The sequence below is a fragment of the Pongo pygmaeus genome, chromosome 11 (genome assembly GCF_028885625.2).
Source record: "Pongo pygmaeus isolate AG05252 chromosome 11, NHGRI_mPonPyg2-v2.0_pri, whole genome shotgun sequence".
Classification (NCBI taxonomy): Eukaryota; Metazoa; Chordata; class Mammalia; order Primates; family Hominidae; genus Pongo; species Pongo pygmaeus.
The window spans coordinates 133,880,131-133,900,544 of NC_072384.2; the positions used below are offsets into that span (position 1 = coordinate 133,880,131).

Consider the following 20,414-nt stretch of genomic DNA (forward strand, 5'->3'; position numbering starts at 1 on the left):
TATCATAGTTCATTGCAACCTCAACCTCCCAGGCTCAAGCAATCCTCTTGCCTCAGCTTCCCAAGTAGCTGGGACCCCAGGCGCATGCCACCACTCCCTGCAAATTTTTAAAAAATTTTTTTGTAGAGATGGGGGTTTCACTGTGTTGCCCAGGCTGGTCTTGAACTCCTGGGCTCAAGCAGTCCTCACACCTTGGCGTCCCAGTGTGCTGGGATTGCAGGTGTGAGTCACTGTGCCTGACCTGTTTCTTTTTCCTTTGCTGTCTTATCGCTTTGAGTGTTCCTGGCCAGATCTCAGGGTGGTCTGACACTCTGACTCTGGAGGTAAGGATGCTGTGGATACTTTGCCAGCATAGGCAGGGCCTGGCGCCCTGAGGCTCACCCTGGCTGTGTTCTCTCTCCTAGCACACACTCACGGGACACAGTGGGAAAGTGCTGTCTGCTAAGTTCCTGCTGGACAATGCGCGGATTGTCTCAGGAAGTCACGACCGGACTCTCAAACTCTGGGATCTACGCAGCAAAGTCTGTGAGGAAATTCAGTCTCTCTGTCTGTGTGTATGCTTAGATGTTAGTGTGGAGGTGTGTGTTTGCACGTCAGAGCCTGCATTTATGTAATATAGTTTGAATTTCAGATCTGGCTTCATGTTTAGAGGGGCACTGAGAGTAGTGATAGTTTTTCTTGTTTAAAGCTTCATTTAAGTGAGTAACTCTGACAAGTCCGTGGTTAGAGGGTAGCAGCATTATGTAAACAGCCACGTTGGTGCCTCTGCTTGATTAATGATGTTTGCATTTCTTGCAGGCATAAAGACAGTGTTTGCAGGATCCAGTTGCAATGATATTGTCTGCACAGAGCAATGTGTAATGAGTGGACATTTTGACAAGAAAATTCGTTTCTGGGACATTCGGTATGATACCCAAGCGCCTAACAGGAGGCATATAAGGGTCTCCACAGTGATGGTTGTGTACATGGGTTGTGCTTTTAAGATATCAGGACATGGCAGAAATGGGTTTCAGTACATGTATAGTGTTAGCTTATTAACACTTGGCTATTCTTTCCCATGAAGTAGACTGTGGAGCTTAGCAGTCATTTATTGAGCACACAGTGAGTGCTAGGCCCTTCACCAGCTGGCAGGTAAGAAAAGGCAAACAGGATACTCTTTCTACCTTTAGGTAATTTAAACTGTAGTAGGGAAGGCAGACACAAAAGTCAGTGACTAGTGTGTTGAAGTAGAGGCAGGTACCTTTGTCCAAGTGTGTTAAAGAATGCCTCTCGAGATTTCTCCGGAGACGTGAGTAGGATTCACATGGCAGGAAAGCCACTCAAACTTTTGAGTGTGTGTCTGGTGGCTGATACATGGCAAGTGAGCAGGAAACAGGGCAGAAGCCAGTGAGGTGGCTATGATGGGTTGAAATCAGGTTGCCACAGGCTTGATAAGCCATTTTCAAATCACTCGATCTTGTAAGTCGTTGGGTGTTTAGCAAGGAAATGGTTGCTTTGCAGGAGTCTAGTAGATGACTTTGGTGGCATTTTGAGAGGGCATATTAGGGAACAGGAAACCAATAGAGTTGATAAGAACCTAAGTTCAAGTCAGTAGAGGAACATGTGGAGGAGGGAATCTATTTGAAGGAGAATTTGGACAGGGCTTATTCACAGGTTGGAGGAAGGGGAAGACAGGATGGAGAATAAATGCAGACAGCCTCCCAGCAGGGTTGTAGAGAGGGCGGGGGTACAGGGCCCGTGGTGATAGATGATGCTTTGAAACACAGCATGGCACCAGAAAGTCCTGACAATACTCATGGTTCCTGGACACCACTTCACATTTTATCCATAATCTTTAGTTTGCTTTTAAAACCTGAAATTGGAACTTGAAACATGGAATTTGAGAGTTAAGTTGGATGTTCAAAGTCTCTTAGTCCATCCCATAATTTGACAGGTGAAGACCCTGAGTCCCAAGGAAGTGGAGTGGCTTGCTTCAAGCTGCATATTTAACAACAATAAGATAAATTCTTGCTTAGTTAAGGTGGGAGGTAGAAAAAGGTTTCATTGCAAGCCTACAACAAAATCACCAGAGAACAGGTCAGCACCCCCTTTGGCTATGAATGTCACCAACAGGGCCCTGCCCAGGGTGGCTGTTAGCCAACCTGGACATCGGCCGGAGCACAGAGAAGAAGAAGGAGGTGCATAGGGCCGTGGCTCTGCCCTGGTTTTCCTGGCCCCATATCTAGAGGTGGAGGGCCACAGAGCCACACTGAATAGGGCAGAAAACCTGCAAGAGGCTAGAGTTACACTTAAAAGGCAGCCCAGGCCCACTAATGCAGGTTTCTTTGCCAACTTTATCCAAAAGTTGAAATCACATCACTGAAAATAATACTAATTGGATAGTAGCCCTAGTTAGCTCATGCTGATCAGAAACTGATTGGCGATTGTTGTCATTCCAAAAACGGATGAGGAAATTCTTACCAACTTCAGAGTTCTAGTCTGGGAACAACTGTCTTAGGGTCTATTGATGGGAAAGTAAGAAAAGCAGTCACAGGTTATTAGAGGACTGAGAACACATTGACTGCGCTGGCAGAGCGTTGGGTGCTAGTTGAATTGCAGTGCCTTTTTTTTCCTCCACGGGATGATGTGTAGTAGTTCTGGCCTACGTTACATTTCTCAAATCTGTTCTCCCTCTTAGATCAGAGAGCATAGTTCGAGAGATGGAGCTGTTGGGAAAGATTACTGCCCTGGACTTAAACCCAGAAAGGACTGAGCTCCTGAGCTGCTCCCGTGATGACTTGCTAAAAGTTATCGATCTCCGAACAAATGCTATCAAGCAGACGTTCAGGTAACTGAAGATGTGTTGGTTGCATGAAGACCAGAGGCCCAGCCCTGCTCTCTTACGTGCTGCGTGGCCTGAGCCCCCTCAGTGACAGTGCCCTGTTGTTTGTTTCAGTGCACCTGGGTTCAAGTGTGGCTCTGACTGGACCAGAGTTGTCTTCAGGTTAGTAGTGACCCACCCCCCGCCAATTTGGTTCATCACAAAGAGTCCTGCATGGGCATTTTCCCACTGGGGATATAGAGCTAAATTTTGTTCAGTGCCCAACCTATGTTTCCAGGAGTGTGCCTGTACGTTCATAATTGCAGGCCACCATTATTGTCTCTTCCTTTCCAGTGTTCCTTTTGTGATTACATGAACCGAACGTGTTGTACCAAAAAGTAACAGTTGGCTGGTTGCTTTGATGTGGGTGAGCCCATTAGGTTCACTTCTCATCACTCATTCACATAAGAGCTGTTGGAGAGCCTTTAGAAAAGGGCAGGAGTGGCTGTGGGCCTGGGGCAGGACTGAAAAGGCTTTTTGGAGAAGGGTGTACAGGTGGTCTGCAGTTTTCTGCTGCTTGTTCCCTTCTTCCATGTATCATGCTTCTTCCAAATACCTTTCCAGGCTCAGTTGCTAAGATGCTTCTTTTCTTTCCTCCTCTCTTTGACGCATGTAACAAGGCAGTCCATGGGCTGAAACCCTTAGCTATATGGAGGTTGGCTTCGATCTCCCTATATGTTGTTTTGTTGAAGTCTGTAGATAGTTAAGGACTTGGAGCCTCAAGAAGTAATGTGATGCCACTCTTCATTAGCCGGACGGGGCTGAAATACTGGGGAAAAGCAGATTTGGCTGGAAGGGCCATGACTAGCACACATTCTGAGGTCTGGGTACACAGGAGTGGTCATCAGTGAAGAACAAACATTCCTTCTCGGGAAAAAGGCCACAGAGATGCTGAATTGGGGGTGGGGAATTGACAACCTTTCTTTTCTTACTGTCTTCTGTAGCCCTGATGGCAGTTACGTGGCGGCAGGCTCTGCTGAGGGCTCTCTCTATATCTGGAGTGTGCTCACAGGGAAAGTGGAAAAGGTTCTTTCAAAGCAGCACAGGTAAGACGAACCCTGTCTCAGCCCCCCGTTGCGTTGTGAGCAAGGCCTTTGACTTCATCTCAGGGGTCATCTGGTTTAGACCTCAGTCGGCGCTGTGAGGGCCCTGTCCGCCCCCCTGCTCAGCTGGCTGAGCCAAGTCAGTGGAGAGAAGCTGGGGCCACTCACACAGCACAGCAGGCCACAGTCTACAGAGTACGCCAGGTAGAGCGGTTAGAGTGGCAGCCGCTGGAGAAAGGGTTATAGAAACACATCCCTGTCTCTTTGGTTATGTCCCACGTCCTCTGTGTCTCCTTCCTCTTCTCTACTCTCCTTCCTTTCTGCCTCCCTGTCTCCCTTGGAAGTCCCTGTTGTCAGTGCATTTCGGTGCATTGACGTGTCCTAAACACTGATCTCCACACACCTTCTTTTATCTTCCACCTGATAGGCAGGCCCCAGACCCCCTTTTTCCTAGCTTTGTTCTGCCCACACAAGCCCACCTGCTAGTTGGAACCCAGATACCATTTTCCTTCAGAACCTTCTCTCCCTGTCCTTGGGCAGCAGCAACTGCTCCCAGACCTAACCAGTGCTGATCACCACTGCCTGGCTCTTCAGAGGCATGTGTCCTGTCTTTCCAGCTCACTCAGAGCTCCTCTCTCAGGGAGAGTGCGATAAGGCCTGACTGCCGAAGGGGCCAAACTCCCTCCATCCCAGCATGACTTAATTAAGTACACCACTGGATTTTTTCCGAGGTCTTTTGCATGTTAGTGAGCTCCTGCCTTGCCGCGGGCACCGTGCCAGAGAGTAAAATGGAAGTTGGAAAAATTAGGACTCCCCGAATGCACAAGCTTCTGGTGTTTGGTTTACTAAGATCTCATCCCAAATGTTCTGAAACTTGGTGCTTTTCTGATCTCTCCTTTGAAGCTCATCCATCAATGCGGTGGCGTGGTCGCCCTCTGGCTTGCACGTTGTCAGTGTGGACAAAGGATGCAAAGCTGTGCTGTGGGCACAGTATTGACGGGGCTCTCAGGGCTGGGAGGACCCCAGTGCCCTCCTCAGAAGAAGCACGTGGGCTCCTGCAGCCCTGTCCTGGCAGGTGATGTGCTGGGTATAGCATGGACCTCCCAGAGAAGCTCAAGCTATGTGGCACTGTAGCTTTGCCATGAACGGGATTTCTGAAGATTTGACTGAGGTCTCTCTTGGCCTGGAAGAAGAACACTGAAAAAACCTGACGCTGCGGTCACTTAGCAGAGGCTCAGGTTCTTGCCTTGGGAAACACTACTAGCTCTGACCTTCCATACCTCACTTGGGGGAGCACAGGGCCCCGCTGGGCCTCCTCACCAACGGCAGTGCCAAAAACAGCCCCCACATCAAGGTGGTGTTCTCTGTGCTTTCTCTCGTCCTTCCAAAGTCGGTTCTGGCCTAACGCATGTCCCAACACCTTGGGGTCGTTTGCCCGGTGAACTCACTTTAAGCATTGGATTAACGGAAACTCCCAGACTACAGACCCCTCCCTGGTGGGTTGCATGAATGTGTCTCATTACTGCTGAAATGTCCTCACATCTCTTCCACTGTTCTTCAGAGCTTTCTGGCTCTCTTTCCCCCACAAGATTCGACATATTTAAAAATCTCTGTGTGGCTTTAAAAAATGGTTTTTTGTTTTTTTGAGGTGGGAGAGGATGTGTGAACATCTTTTCCACAGAAATGGGTTTGCTGCAGAGGTAAGGATGTGTTCCTGTATCGATCTGCAGACACCCAGAAGGTGGGTGCACACTGCATGCTTAGGGGTGCCAAGGGATTCGAGACCTCCAACATATTTGTCTGAAGCTGGTGATTCTGGCCACGGCCCCTCTGCCAAGCCTGTGTGTGATGCCCTTGGTTCTTTAGTGCAAGAAGCCTAGGCTCAGAAGCACAGCAGCGCCATCTCTCCGTTTCAGGGGTTGTGATGAAGGCCAAGGAAAAACATTTATCTTTACCATTTTACCTGTGTATAAAGTTTTAGTTCATTGGGTGTGTGAAACACCCTTTTTATCACTTTTAAATTTGCACTTTATTTTTTTCTTCCATGCTCGTTCTCTGGACATTTGGGGATGTGAGTGCTAGAGCCGGTGAGAGAGGAGTCAGGCGGCCTTCCCACCGATGGTCCTGGCCTCCACCTGCCTTCTCTTTCCTGCCTGATCACCGCTTTCCAATTTGCCCTTCAGAGAACTTAAGTCAAGGAGAGTTGACATTCACACGCCAGGGCACATCTTTTATTTATTTCATTATGTTGGCCAACAGAACTTGATTGTAAATAATAATAAAGAAATCTGTTATATACTTTTCAAACTCCATGCCTCTTGGTGATTATTTTATTCTCCCTTATCCTTAGAAAGGGGAAAGAAAGTGATTTCTTTGTTTACCTGGTAGTTATTTGTAAATAACGGCTGGTACTTTTTAGCGGTCTTTTTTCGTTCATCATGTAAGCTCCATTCCACAAAGTATCACTCTCTGTAAACACCAGTGTTCCAGTTTCATGTCGCGCAAATCCTAACGGACATTGGAAAGATGTTTCTTCAGAACGTTACCGGCTGCAGTAGAAGAGCCCAGCACGGATTCCTCTTCAGCCCTCCGCACGGAGCCTTTCTCCAGTGAATCGCCGCACTGGAGAGGCATTCACTTGTGGTGGCTCAGATTCCTGACACACAGCCTGAGCTGTAACAAATGATGACCACCCTTGTCAGGAAACTCAGCCAGTCGTCCACTTAGCCTAGCACCTAGAGTCAAGGTGCCATCAGGGTCTGAAGTCTGAGGCAGCCAACGCTTGCACAAAGCTGGATGAAAGCGAGATGTGTTGGCTCACACCTGTAATCCCAACACTTTGGGAGGCTGAGGCAGAAGGATCACTGGAGGCCAGGAGTTGGAGGCTACAGTGAGCTATGATTGCACTCCAGCGTGGGTGATACAGTAAGACCCTATCTCAAAAAAAAAAAAAAAAAAAAGTTGGACGAGCCCTTTGCAATCACCTTCAAAAAGGTGATTCTCCAAATAGGCCCCAAATAAGTGTTCGAATAGTCTCAGATCATCCTGTTTTTGCATTTGGAGGGAAGCATGGCTGTTCTCTGTGCTCAGCCTGAGCTCCATTCCAGTCCCTTAACTGCCAGTGCTAAGCTAAAGGTAAGGGGGTCTCACAGCACTGGGGAATGTGACTTCCGTTTAATTCCTTGCCTAGCGCATGGACTAGGGCCTTTCCAGCTGCTAGTTTTGTTGGTCAGAGCAGGAGGCATGCGTAGGTGTATGTATGTGTGTATGTATGTATGTATGTATGTATGTATGTATGTATTTGAGACAGGGTCTTGTTCTGCTGCCCAGGCTGGAGTACAGTAGTGTGATCACTGCTCACTGCAGCCTCGACTTCCCAGGCCCAAGCGATCTACTCCCTAAATCGGAGCACACCACCATGCCTGGTTAATTTTATTTTTAATAGAGGTGGGGTCTCAATATGTTACAGGCTGGTCTCCAACGGCAGTGCCAAAAGCAGTCCTCCTGTCTCAGCCTCTCAAAGTGCCAGGAGTACAGGAGTGGAGCCACTTTTGTTTGGCCCTATTTTTTTTATTTATTTTTATTTTTTGAGACAAGGTCTCTGTCACCCAGGCTGGAGTGGAGTGGCGCAATCTTGGCTCACTGCAGCCTCCGCCTCCCAGGCACAAGTGATCCCCCCACCTCCATCTCCCGAGTAGCTGGGACAATAGGTTCGTGCCACCACACCCAGCTAATTTTTTATATTTTGTAGAGACGGTTTCACCATGTTGCCCAAAGCCTTATTGTTCAAGCACATACTGTTCATATGCTGCCTCTTATCATAGATGTTCCAAAGTCCCACCTGCTTTCACAGCATGGCACAGGACGTTTTGTGTGGACACGGGTGAATGGATGAAGAAGCTGCTCTTAGGCTCCAGGAGCAAGTTGGCTGGGAAGTCCCAGGTTGCTGAGTGTACCAAATCCTGCAGAACTACCTGAGTGTCTGTAGCAGAACAGCAATTTTAATTGATCAGACTTTTTTCTTTTTCTTTTTTCTTTTTTTTTTTTTTTTTTTTTTTTGAGGCAGGGTCTCATTCCGGTTGCCCAAGTGGAGTGCAGTGGCGGAATCTCAGTTCACTGCCACTTTGACCTGGGCTCGGGTGATCCTCCCGCCTCAGCCTCCCGAGTAGCTGGGACTGCAGCCACGTGCCACCATGCTCGGCACATTTCTTTGTATTTTTAGTAGAGATGGGGTTTTGCCATATTGGCCAGGGTTGTCTCGAACTCTGGACTCAAACAATCCACCCGCCTGCCTTCTCAAAGTGCTGGGATCATAGGCGTGAGCCACTGCACCTGGCCTGATTAGATGTTGTAAAATGTGGACTTTCCACTCATACCTATTTCCAGCACAGGAGATAAGAATGACAGTGATAACACTGGCTTGTACCAAGTGTGGTTACTTTGATACAGAAACCACAAGCATTTTTGTTTTTATAAGATGGCTTGGGTAGTAATAAAATAAGTCTGTGGGTCTCAAATTCTGTAATCTGGATTGTACCCCATTTCGCAAATGAGGAAAAGTTTAACAGCTCAGCAAGAAGTTATCCTCCTAGAGTCCTGGGCCCATCTGCTTCAGCACTGCCTGCCACACCAGGCCCACAGGGACAGGCATGATGCTAAGGTGTGCCTTCAAAAGTGAATGGGCTCTACTCCTCCGCATGGCTTTTTCTTTTGTGTCCCGCTTTAATAAGTCCCGCTTATGTTAGAAATTCCTATTTTTCATCCAAAAAACTTTGGAAATCCCGGCACTTTGGGAGGCTGAGGCAGGCGGATCACGAGGTCAGGAGATTGAGACCACCCTGGCTAACACGGTGAAACCCCATCTCTACTAAAAATACAAACAATTAGCTGGTCGTGGTGTGTGCCTGTAGTCCCAGCTAGTCAGGAGGTTGAGGCAGGAGAATCACTTGAACCCGGGAGGTGGAGGTTGCAGTGAGCCGAGATCGCGCCATTGCACTCCAGCCTGGGCGACAGAGCAATACTCTGTCTCAAAAAAAAAAAAAAAAATACAAAAAGCGTTTGGCAATCTTGAGTAAAATGAGGTATGCCTGTATCTGCATAGATTCTGTAAAAGTGCATGAGGTATGTGGTGCCTGCCAGTAAAAGATAGGACTAATCACAAAATGATTCTTAGCTGCCTCACTTAAGCAAAATTTGACTTCTCTGGCCTCCAGGAACTCTGGCTTTCCTAACAGGTCTCAACCCTTCCTGGCCTGTTTGTTCCAGATCCTCCCTCTCTGTGCATTTCCTGTCCTCTTAACCTTCCCCGCTCCTTAGTGAAGCTTCCCCGGCACCATGTTGCCTTCATATTCTAACCTGCAATTGGCGAGCACAGTGAGAACATCCAAACCAGGACGAACGCAGAACCCAAGAGAACAGACAGTATTGTCTCATTTAATGAGTCCAGCGGACCCACCACTCAACAGCCCTGTCAGTCTCAGTCTCAGCCCTCTTTGATGCTTCCCCCCAGGGTATTTTAACGCAGATTTCAAGCATGTCGTCTTACCCATAAATTGCCACGCATCCCAACCCAAACCGGCAAAGGTACCTGGCTGTGATTAACCTACTGGAATTAACAGTGACAGCATCACCCACCCTCCAGTCCAATGTTCCTAATTGTTGCAGCAGTGTTTCTTATGATTGGTTTGAAACAAAATCCAGTTAGCTTTTGCTGCATAACACACTACCTCAAACTTCATGGCTTAAGACAATGATTATTTACTAAGATTCTGTGAGGCAGCTGGCCTGGCCTAGTGGGAATGGATGGTGGAGGTGGCTTTGTTCACACGTCTGCTTTGGGGACTGCTGGCACAGCAAGCAAGCAAGCAAGCATCCGTGTGTAAGCAAGCCCTTGTCACTCTGCTTGGGTCACTTTTTTTTTTGAGACAGAGTCTTGCTCTGTTGCCCAGGCTGGAGTGCAGTGGCACGATCTTGGCTCACTGCAAGCTCTGCCTCCTGGGTTCACGCCGTTCTCCTGCCTCAGCCTCCCGAGCAGCAGGGACTACAGGCGCCCGCCACCACGCCCGGCTAATTTTTTTGTATTTTTAGTAGAGACGGGGTTTCACCGTGTTAGCCAGGATGGTCTCGATCTCCTGACCTTGTGATCCGCCCGCCTCGGCCTCCCAAAGTGCTGGGGTTACAGGCGTGAGCCACTGTGCCCGGCCTTGGGTCACCTTTTTAACGTTCCATCGTCTAACGTGGATGGCACAGGCAGCCCCACTGCAGTGAGAGCACAGCAAGGGGAACGGGGCGGCCATCTGGGCGGCTGGCTGCAGCGGGATCTACATGCTCTTCCCCCATCACCTGAGTATTTATTCTAGAACAGTAATTCTTGCGGACATTTTTTTGAATGCCCCACACTGGATGTGGTTGACTTCTCCGTAAGCATACACTTATGTCTCAAGTGGGGACATTAGTCTTGCACATGACTGTGGGCCCAGCCCCCACTGGATTGCTCTGACCCCAGGCACAGGAAGATGACGGCAGGCAAATTCTGGCTTTGGGCTTCATTTTTGTCAGAGAACTACAGTGAGGAGAGGATAGGTAGGCATGCTTGTGAGCCAGGCAGTAAGAGCATCAACTGTAAACAGCCTGGCTTCTAGTTAGGAAGCCATAAGTCCTGTTGCCCGCAGGAGTACACCAGGATGGTCATAAGAGACTAAGGAGATCTCAGGGCCATCATATGCTTTACACCCGATAGAGTGCTTAGCACATGGTGGGTCTATAGTAGTAGAATTAGTGGAAAACAAACCAAAACAGCCCCAAGATTGTCCCAAAGTATAACTAGCTGAAAGGAAGAGAGAATCGCTTAAAAATGTAATAGTAGGCCAGGCGTGGTGGCTTTCGCCTGTAATCCCAACACTTCGGGAGGCTGAGGTGGGCGGATCACTTGAGGCCAGGAGTTGGAGACACGCCTGGGCAACATGATGAAACCCTGTCTCTACTAAAAATGCAAAAATTAGCCAGGTGTGGTGGCACATCCCTGTAATCCCAGCTACTCAAGAGGCTGAGGCAGGAGGATCACCTGAGCCCCAAAGGTCAAGGCTGCAGTGAGCCGTGATGGTGCCACTGCACTCCAGGCTGGGCGACAGAGCAAGCCTGTGTCTCAAAAGAAAAAAAAAATTTGAGATTCACATAACAAACCATTTTCAAGTAAACAATTCAGTGGCATTTAATAAATTCACAGTGTTGTGCAACCACCCCTTCTAATTGCAACAAGAAAGAAAAGTCTGAAAAGTGCTTTTCAGACTTTTCTGATCAGTAGCAGTGGATCTGTCTGAAGAAAACTTGTGAGCCCTCTCCCCAGAAAAAGGCATATCTACATAATTCTGCATGCAGCTTAGGTTCACAGATCCTGAAGCCCATCCAGGGATCCCAAGGTAAGCCGTTCATTTATGGTTGGCTCTCAACTCTTCTGTAGAAGCAACCTCATCGTCATCAGAACCCCCTTTAGTGTTGGGGCCCAGGTGGCATGACCAGAGGGTGGAGAAGCACGCAAGATAGACGTCAGCCTCACCGCTGGAGAGGACAAGAGAAAATCTTGATCAGGATCCTCCTGCACAAGACTTGACCTTCTGAAGCCCATCTGCACATTCCATAAATCTTTCCACCTTGCAAGGCAGGCTGGGGGGTCCCCTTGGACAGACGGATAAAGGAAATAGGCCAGGCTACTCCCTCAAGGTCACAATGGATTCAGCAGTAGGCCAAGAACCCAGGACTCCATCTGGGGCTGTTTGTACATCATGCTCCTATTACATGGGAACCTGCAACATTAAGTACCATTTTCAGCACGATGCCTCCAGACAGACATTGGAAATCTGTCTAGGGGTGGGACCCCCAGGGTGGTGAGAGGGTTTCAGTGCCTACGAGGCTAATCATGGAAGGATTCACATGTGGAAGAGAGATTAACTTTGAGCAATGGAGAGAAGCAGAAGAGAAGTCAATTCCATCCTACGTAATTTTTCACTCTTTATACTAATAATTTGGTATTAGTAAATCATAATTTACTAATTCTAATAATTAGTAAATAATACTAGTAAATACTAATAATAGTAAATACTAATAATTAGTAAATAATAGTTTTTTCACTCTTTATGCTATTTGAAAAAAAGATGGATATACAACAAAGTAGTGATTTCCCCATCCTTGGAAGCATTCAGTAACTTATTGGGGATGTTAACAGAGGAGATCAAAGTAAGGGATGGAATGGGAACAAAGTGATTTTTCTTAAAGGTCTCTCATTGCCTTGTGCACCCACAGGATTGCGTTTATGATTTCAGATATTATTAGCCAGCCCAACCCAAAACAGCCCTCTATTGTTTAAACTGATTGACTAAGTGTAGGAGATACATGTTGGAAATAAGGTGACTTTTAAAAGCTCCGATTCCCTGGCACTCTTTATAGATACTTCAAACTGCCCAGGTGTTCTCTGCTTCAGTAAAATCAAGGCAATGAGGACACAAGATTTTCATTTTGTAGCTAATGTTTAGCAGAGTGTACCCATTTTCCTCGTGCATGTGCCCCAGTAAACCCTTAAGACGACAACCCCACCCCAAAGCCCATAAGCCTCTTAGCTGGATGTCTCCACCCCGCCCCCAGCTCCCCTGCCTGGCCAGCCGGCTGCTGTGTTTAGTGTTTGGACATGAAACACAGGGTTCATAGCATTGTCTCACTGGAAGCCAACCCCAGAGAAACAAGCATGCTACAGCCACTGGTTCCCAGACTTTGAGAATTCATAGACCAGTAATTCTCAAAAGTAAATCTAGGGGAAGATTGCCAGCTTTTAATGTTTGCCAATTAAGGACTTTTTTCTAAACTACCATATACTCTTGATGATTATTTCATAAAAAGAAAGGACATTTTTCTCCTTATGCTTAGGAGCTGCATTTTGAAATACGGGTAAAGTGTCATGATGTCTGCATGTACGTTCAAATGGTTAAAAAGGAAAAAAACAGAGATAGACACAGAGGATTGCAGGCAGCAAAATGTTAAGTGTCAAGTCTTGAAGTTGACTGTGTGGGTGTCTATTGTATTGTTCTTCTAACTTTTCTGTGCTTTAAAATTTCATAACAAAATTGTAGAAAATGCAGAGCTAATGACACAGGCAGATCTGTGATTGCTTGGGGCATGAGGGTGGATGGAGGAGTTGATGGAAATGGATACAGGGAACTTTGGGGAGTGGTGGAATTGATCACAGTGATGGTTACACAATGTATATGATGACCAAAACTCATCAAGCTGTACACTCAAAATGGGTGAATTTTGTTGGTTATTAAATAGATATATTTTACCTCTCTATATGTATCTGCCTGCACTCATCTATGTCTCTCTATTTCAAAATTCACCCGTTTCATATATATATCTCAATAAAGATAGAGAGCAAGAAGAAGAAGAATGACTTTTTTTTTTTTTTTTTTTTTTGAGATAGAATATCACTCTGTCACCCAGGCTGGAATGCAGTCTCGTCTCACTGCAACCTCCACCTCCCAGGTTCAAGTGATTCTTTGCTTCAGCCTTCCAAGTAGCTGGGATTACAGGTGCCTACCACCACACCCGGCTAATTTTTGTATTTTTCGTAGAGAAGGGATTTCACCATGTTGGCCAGGCTGGTCTCGAACTCCTTATCTCAAGTGATCTGCCCGCCTCGGCGTCCCAAAGTGCTGGGATTACAGGCGTGAGCCACCACGCCTGGCTGAAGAAGGATATTTTAATACCAAAAAATTAAAAAGCTCATAATCTCAAAAGGACAGTCCTTTATATTGAATAAGTTTGGCTCCCAGAAAAACTCACAAGAGTGTCCTTATTTCTCTCATTTCTCTACCAAGAAGAGAAAAAATAATCACAGACTAAGAGTTGGGAATAACATTTCCAAAAAGAGGGAGATCTGTCATCCAGTCCACCCAAATTTCCCCACCTGCACGGCATTGGCAGGGCAGTGACTAAGATCTGCCGATCTGTGCCTTCCAGCAGCCGGGAACGATGAAGCAGCAGGAGAATGGGGGAATCTGGAAGCACTCACAGCTGCAAACTGGGCCTGGGTCCTGCAGCCTCAGCTCAGGGCAGCCGTCTGATGGGGACACTGAAAGAATCACCCTAGTCATTTTTTCCCCTCTTTGTTTTTTTTTGTTTTTTTTTTTTTTTGAGATGGAGTCTGGCTCTGTTGCCCAGGCTGGAGTGCAGTGGCGCGATCTTGGCTCACTTCAACCTCCATCTCCTGGGTTCAAGTGATTCTTCTGCCTCAACCTTCCAAGTAGCTGGGATTACACACATCACCATGCCCAGCTTTTTTTTTTTTTTTTTTTGTATTTTTAGTAGAGACAGGATTTCACCATGCTGGCCTGGCCTCAAGCTCCTGACCTCAGGTGATCCGCCCACCTCGGCCTCCCAAAGTGCTGGGATTACAGGTGTGAGCCACCCTGCCCGGCTACAGCAATTTTTTTTTTTTTGAGACAGGATCTCATTCTGTTGCCCATGCTGGAATACAGTGACATTATAACCTCAACATCCCAGGCCCAAACAATCCTCTGGCATAAGCCTCCCAAGTAGCTGGGACCACAGGTACACACCACCAGACCTGGCTAATTTTGTTTACTTTTTATAGAGATAGGGTCTCACTGTGTTGCCCAGGCTGTTCTCAAACTCCTGTGCTCAAGCGATCCACCTGTCTTGGCCTTTCAAAGTGCTCAGATTACAGGAGTGTGCCACTGTGCCTGGCCCTATTTATTGTTTGTTTTTTTTTTTTTTTAGACAAGGACTTGCTCTGTTGCCCAGGCTGGAATACAGTGGTGTGATCATGGCTCACTACAGCCTCAACCTCCCAGGCTCAAGCCATGCTCCAGCCTCGGCCTTCCAGAATGCTGGGATTACAGGCGTGAGCCACCACACCTCACTTATAATATATAATACAGTTTTGTATTTTAACCTTTCTATTACAGGAGCAGTAAATGATCATAGGAGAAAATGTGAAAAATTACAGACAAGAAAATTGAAACAAAGCCTACCATTTCCACCACACAGAGACTACCAGTGTTAGCTTAAGGTGTATTCTTGCAAAGTATGCATAGGTGTAACATGCATACAAACATGCATGTATGTGTGTAAATATGCTTGTGTGTATATGCCTGTGTGTGTAGATGTACATATATGTATGTATACACAAATACATAGTGTCTGTGTGTTTGCAAAACGTAGACATGCTACACACACCATTCTACAGTCTTGTTGGTTCTGTCACAATCTCTCACCTTTCTACTCCAGGCATTTTACCATAGTCAGATTTTCCCAACGAACCCAAAATGTCCTACACATCCTTTTTGACCAGTTGTGTATTCAGTCTGGAGCTGCATATGACATCTGGGTCTCAAGTGCCTTAGCGTCTTTTAATCTAGTAAACCCCATTTCTTTCTTTTCTTTCTTTTTTTTTTTTTTTGAGACAGAGTCTCGCTGTGTTACCCAGGCTGGAGTGCAGTGGCACGATCTTGGCTCACTGCAACCTCCCCTCCTGGGTTCAAGCAATTCTTCTGCCTCAGCCTCCCGAGTAACTGGAACTACAGGCGCCCACCACCACACCTGGCTAATTTTTGTATTTTTAGTAGAGACGGGGTTTCACTATGTTGGCCAGGCTGGTCTCGAACTCCTGACCTCGTGATCTGCCCGCTTCGGCCTCCCAAAGTGCTGGGATTACAGGCGTGAGCCACCGCGCCTGGCCTAGTAAACCCCATTTCTATGCATTGTTTGTTGGATTTGTCTGGCAGCTCACTTGTGTCATGTAGCTCATTCCTTGTATTTCCGATAAACTAGAAATGATGTCTGAAGGCTCATGGATTCAAGTTAACCCAAGGGGACACATCCCATGTGGCTGACACCACCGGCAGTGCTAAGATTGACCATGGCATCTGCCGTGCACCTTGGGATGACACCATGATCCTTGTGGCATCGCTTCAGTCCTACAGTCATTTTCCCACCAACTCTTCACCTAATGGTTTTAGCACCAATGAATAATCTTTGTGGTATAAAATAGGGAGTTTGCAGTTCAGGTATGGTGAGGCCAACCATAGAGTATGCTAAGGATAGGGTGACACTGAAGTAAAGACTCAAAGCAATTGAAGGAGTGAGCCATGTGGCTGGCTGTGGGAAGAGTGTTCCAGGAGAGGAAATAGCAAGTGGAAAGGCCTAGACGGAGGTTAAAGAAAAGTAGGCCAGTGGTGGTGGCTCATGTCTGTAACCCCAACACTTTAGAAGGTTGAGGTGAGAGGATCAGTTGAGGTCGGGAGTTCGAGACCAGCCTGAGCAACATAGCAAGACCCCATCTCTACAAAAAAGTTAAAGAATTAGCTGGGTGTGGTGGCATGTGCCTGTAGTCCTAGCTACTAGGGAGGCTTAAGTGGGAGGAGCGCTTGAGCCCAGGAGTTCAAAGCTGCAGTGAGCTAAGATTGTACCACTGCACTCCAGCCTGGGTGACAGAGCGAGACCCTGTCTCTAAAAGAAAAGAAAACAGGCTCAGTACTCTGGAGCGAAGTGGGCAAGGCAGAGGTGGTGAGAAATAAAGTCAGAGGTAAAGGGGGGCCAGAGCATGCCGGACCTGGCAAGCATTGTCCAGACTTAGATGGGAAGCCATTGGAATGTTTGGGTGGATGCTGATACCCCAAACGTCAGAACAGGCTTTCTGCATATACTTGTTTCATTCCCAAGTCAGACCCCCATGTGAGTGTGTTAGTGGTCGCAGAGTCGCAGAGTCCCCTCCCTCCATTCCCTGAGTGTTCTTGGGAGCAGGCATTGTTCTGGGCACTATGAAGGCAAAAGTGAAGGAAACGAAATGGCCTAGGCCCTGCCCTCATGGAGCCTGGACTCCAGGGAGGGAAGACAGCTGTAGAATAATTCCCAAGCAAGAGTGAAATGCGGCCAGGCATGGTAGCTCATGCCGATAATCCCAGCACTTCAGGAGGCCAGGAGTTCAAGACCAACCTGGCCAACATGACGACACCCCATCTCTATTAAAAATACAAAAATTAGCTGGGCGTGCTGGTGCACAACTGTAATCCCAGCTACTCGGGAGGCTGAGACAGGAGAATCGCTTGAACCCAGGAGGCGGAGGCTGCAGTGAGCTGAGATCGCGCCACTGCACTCCAGCCCAGGCAACAGAGTGAGACTCTATCTCGAAAGAAAAAAAAAAGAGTGAAATGCAAGCGTGCCTCCAATCTGGTCCTGGAGGTTGGGGATAGCTCCCATGAGGAAGTGACTCCTGGTCAAAAATCTGAAAGGCCAAGAAGAGTCAACAAAGTGGAGAGAGGAGAGGCTTGTTCCAGGCAGAAAGAATAGTGGGAAGGAGGAAGCATGGCAGACGGCGTGGAAGGAAAGGCAGGCGGAGGTTCCAGAGGCGGCAAGCTTTTTGCCTGCATTCTAAGAGCAATGGGTGATTGTAAGCAAGGGGTAACAGGTCCAGGCTCGGAAGGTCTCTCTGCCTCTGTGTGGAAAAGGGCTTGGAGGGTAGAAATAAATGTAGTCAGCTGGGTGCAGTGACTCACGCCTGTAATCCCAGCACTTTGGGAGGCCGAGGCAGGTGGATCACCTGAGGTCAGGAGTTGGAGACCAGCCTGGCCAACATAGTGAAACCTTGTCTCTACTAAAAATACAAAATTAGCCAAGTGTGGTGGCATGTGCCTGTAGTCCCAGCTACTCAGGAGGCTGAGGCAGGAGAATCACTTGAACCTGAGAGGCAGAAGTTTCAGTGAGCTGAGACTGCACCACTACACTCCAGCCTGGGAGACAGAGCAAGACTCCATCTCAAAACAAGAAACAAAACAAAACAAAAAAAAGAAAAGAAATAGATGTAGTCAGACAGTGGGGAATCACTCCGGTTCTGAGAAGCAAAGGCGGTGCTGGGGATGGGAGGACGCAGACAGGTTCCAGAGACACTGAGGGGATCAACAGGACTCCTGAAGCCATCAATCAGTAGGACCGGGTGGAGGAGAGGGACAGATCCAGCTTGGCTTGCATAACACCAGGTTCGTCTTGAGGTTGACATTTCCCCTTGACCTTTTTGTTTAGTCCCCACCCCCAAGGTCGCATTAGCTGCCTGCTGAGTTTAATCAAATCTCTTCCTGTCCTGGCAATGCCCGGGAATGAAGGGATAATCAGTCTATTTCCAGAATCCAAAGAGGTTTAGAAGAAAAAGTAGCTTTCATTTAGCTGTTGGCCCTCCCACCAACCTTCCCCAAGTCAGCTGGGTGACTCATACATCTGTGAGACCCTCCGTATGGAGACCGGGGCGGGGGGTGTTGCTTAATGCTTAGAACTGCTGAAACTACCAGTTCACTGTCTCAGCACTAATCCAACTCTGCTCCTTAAGTGGGATTTGGCTTTTAGACATTGAGACCTGGATGCTGGGCATCCTCGCTAGATCCCCTACAAATTCCCCACATACGTAGGCCAGGAGCCTCAGCGGTGCCTCTGCAGGCTCATCTGGTAAGACGGTACCAGCTTGCTCAGAACAGGGGCTGGCTATTCATCGTCTCAGAGCATAGAGACCCTCTCCTTGCCACCCGGCCCTTCCTACCTGGTTGGTGACAAATCACAAGGTATGTGACCACCACAGGCCAAAACCTTATCAGAAACCTGGGGCAGGTGTGGGGAAGAGCAAGGGTGGGCGTTTTCATGCAGACGGCATGTCCCGCCTTCACCTTTTCTATGTGGTTTCCATAAGACTTGGTTGCTATTTAAGGAGACTTGGAGTGAGCGGGTGCAATGGCTCATGCCTATAGTCCCAGTGACTCAGGAGGCTGAGGCTGGAGGATCACTTGAAACCAGGAATTCGAGACCAACTTGAGCAATACAGTGAGACCCAGTCTCTACAAAAAAACAAAAATAAAAATAAATTAGCTAGGCATGGTGTCACACACCTGTAGTCCTAGCTACTCAGCAGGCTGAGGCAGGAGGATCACGAGCCCAGGAGTTCGAGGCTGCGGTGAGCTATGATTGTGGCACTGCCCTCCAGCCTGGGCAACAGAACGAGATCCCGTATCTTAAAAAAAAAAAAAAACCTCAGAGTATGTTTAATTCCAGACCACTAAGATGGCCTCTTAATTGTAAAACAGAGTGGCTATCTCTTAGTAGGAATTGCCAAATCGAACTTTTGGGATTTTAATATATTCTTTTTTTAAATAAAAAAAGTGATAGGATCTTGCTATGTCGCCCAGGCCAGTCTCCAACTCCTGGCTTCAAATAATCCTCTCGCTTCAGCCTCCCAAAATGTTGAGATTACAGGTGTGAGCAACAGTACCCGGCCATTAATATCTTCTTGAAAACAGTCTTTGTGAAGTGGTTATGTTGTGGTTTTCAGGAACTTTTCTGATTTATTTGCCATTAGACACAGTCATGATAGAACTTTAAATTCAACCTGGCAAAGCGTGATAACACCAAAGGTTAGTCAGAAAGTAAAACCTCGTTGGAATCTAGCTAGACTCCCAGGTGAGGTGTACTGAGAAATGTATGAAGCTTACCAAGAAAAATAAAATATTGAAAACACCCCCAAAGCATGCCACAGTAAAATACAAACTAAGCAAAGACTCACCGATGAAACTCGGATGTTGAAGCCGGTAGAATGGCGTGGTGAGGATGCACAGGATCTCGTGAGTAGGTTTCATTACCAGGATGTTCTTGACTTGGTATTTAGGATTGTCTTACCTTTCTCCAGCCCTCTAACATTTGACCAGCACCCCAAGGTGGTAGAAGTTGCCAGGGACAGATAACATGGCAGCCAGCGGGAAGACCAGCAATTTCGAACCGAACCATGTTATCTTCAAGAAGATCTCCCGGGACAAATCGGTGAGTGGTGCACAAGTGAGTGATTTGATAGAAATTATTGTTTAAAAAAAATGGAGCTTTTTCAAGTACAGTGTAGTTGTGATCAACGTCAAAACTCTTTGAGGGCCAGGGCGCGGTGGCTCATGCCTGTAATCCCAGCACTTTGGGAGGCTGAAGTGGGATAACTTGAGGCCAGGAGTTCGAGACCAGCCTGGCCAACATGGCAAAACCCATCTCTACTAAAAATACAAAAATTAGCTGGGTATGGTGGCAGGCACCTGTAATCCCAGACTTAGGAAGCTGAGGCACAAGAATCACTTGAACCCAGGAGGTACAGGTTGCGGTGAGTCCAGATCGTGCCACTGCACTCTAGCCTGGGTAGCAGAGGGAGACTCTGTCTCAAATAAAAAACAAACACTGTGAGGGCCAGGGAAACTTTGTGTCTATTTTCGTCTCTGTCTAAGATGGATGATCACTCAGATATAAATGAGTGAATGAACTACAGAAATAGAGCTTCTCTTCAGTCTCATCAAGACTTTAGTCCTGTGTCCCTCAGTTTTCTCCAAATCCCTCAATCCCCACACTGTCACCCCCACCTCTGCTTCTTTTCCTAGCCAGCCTTGAACCCTTGACTTACTATTTAAACACTGTTTTGTCAGTACTTGTGATGC

The 20,414-nt window shown here is 47.4% G+C and overlaps 2 protein-coding genes across 4 annotated transcripts in view; both read left to right on the top strand.

Moving 5' to 3' along the window:
* ATG16L1 (autophagy related 16 like 1) overlaps positions 1-6,210 on the top strand; it is a 43,597-nt gene extending 37,387 nt beyond the window's left edge. For all 3 annotated transcript variants that reach the window (XM_054478146.2, XM_054478147.2, XM_054478148.2), the window contains 6 exons: positions 405-525; positions 799-904; positions 2,678-2,827; positions 2,936-2,983; positions 3,805-3,906; positions 4,807-6,210. In XM_054478146.2, the coding sequence (XP_054334121.1) occupies positions 405-525; positions 799-904; positions 2,678-2,827; positions 2,936-2,983; positions 3,805-3,906; positions 4,807-4,900 (621 nt within the window). In that variant the 3' untranslated portion in view covers positions 4,901-6,210. The remainder of the gene's footprint in view (positions 1-404; positions 526-798; positions 905-2,677; positions 2,828-2,935; positions 2,984-3,804; positions 3,907-4,806) is intronic.
* Positions 6,211-18,311: 12,101 nt separating this feature from the next.
* Positions 18,312-20,414, top strand: part of SAG (S-antigen visual arrestin) — a 38,112-nt gene continuing 36,009 nt past the window's right edge. The window contains exons 1-2 of the mRNA XM_054478696.1: positions 18,312-18,518; positions 19,662-19,764. Of these exons, the coding sequence (XP_054334671.1) occupies positions 19,690-19,764 (75 nt within the window). The 5' untranslated portion in view covers positions 18,312-18,518; positions 19,662-19,689. The remainder of the gene's footprint in view (positions 18,519-19,661; positions 19,765-20,414) is intronic.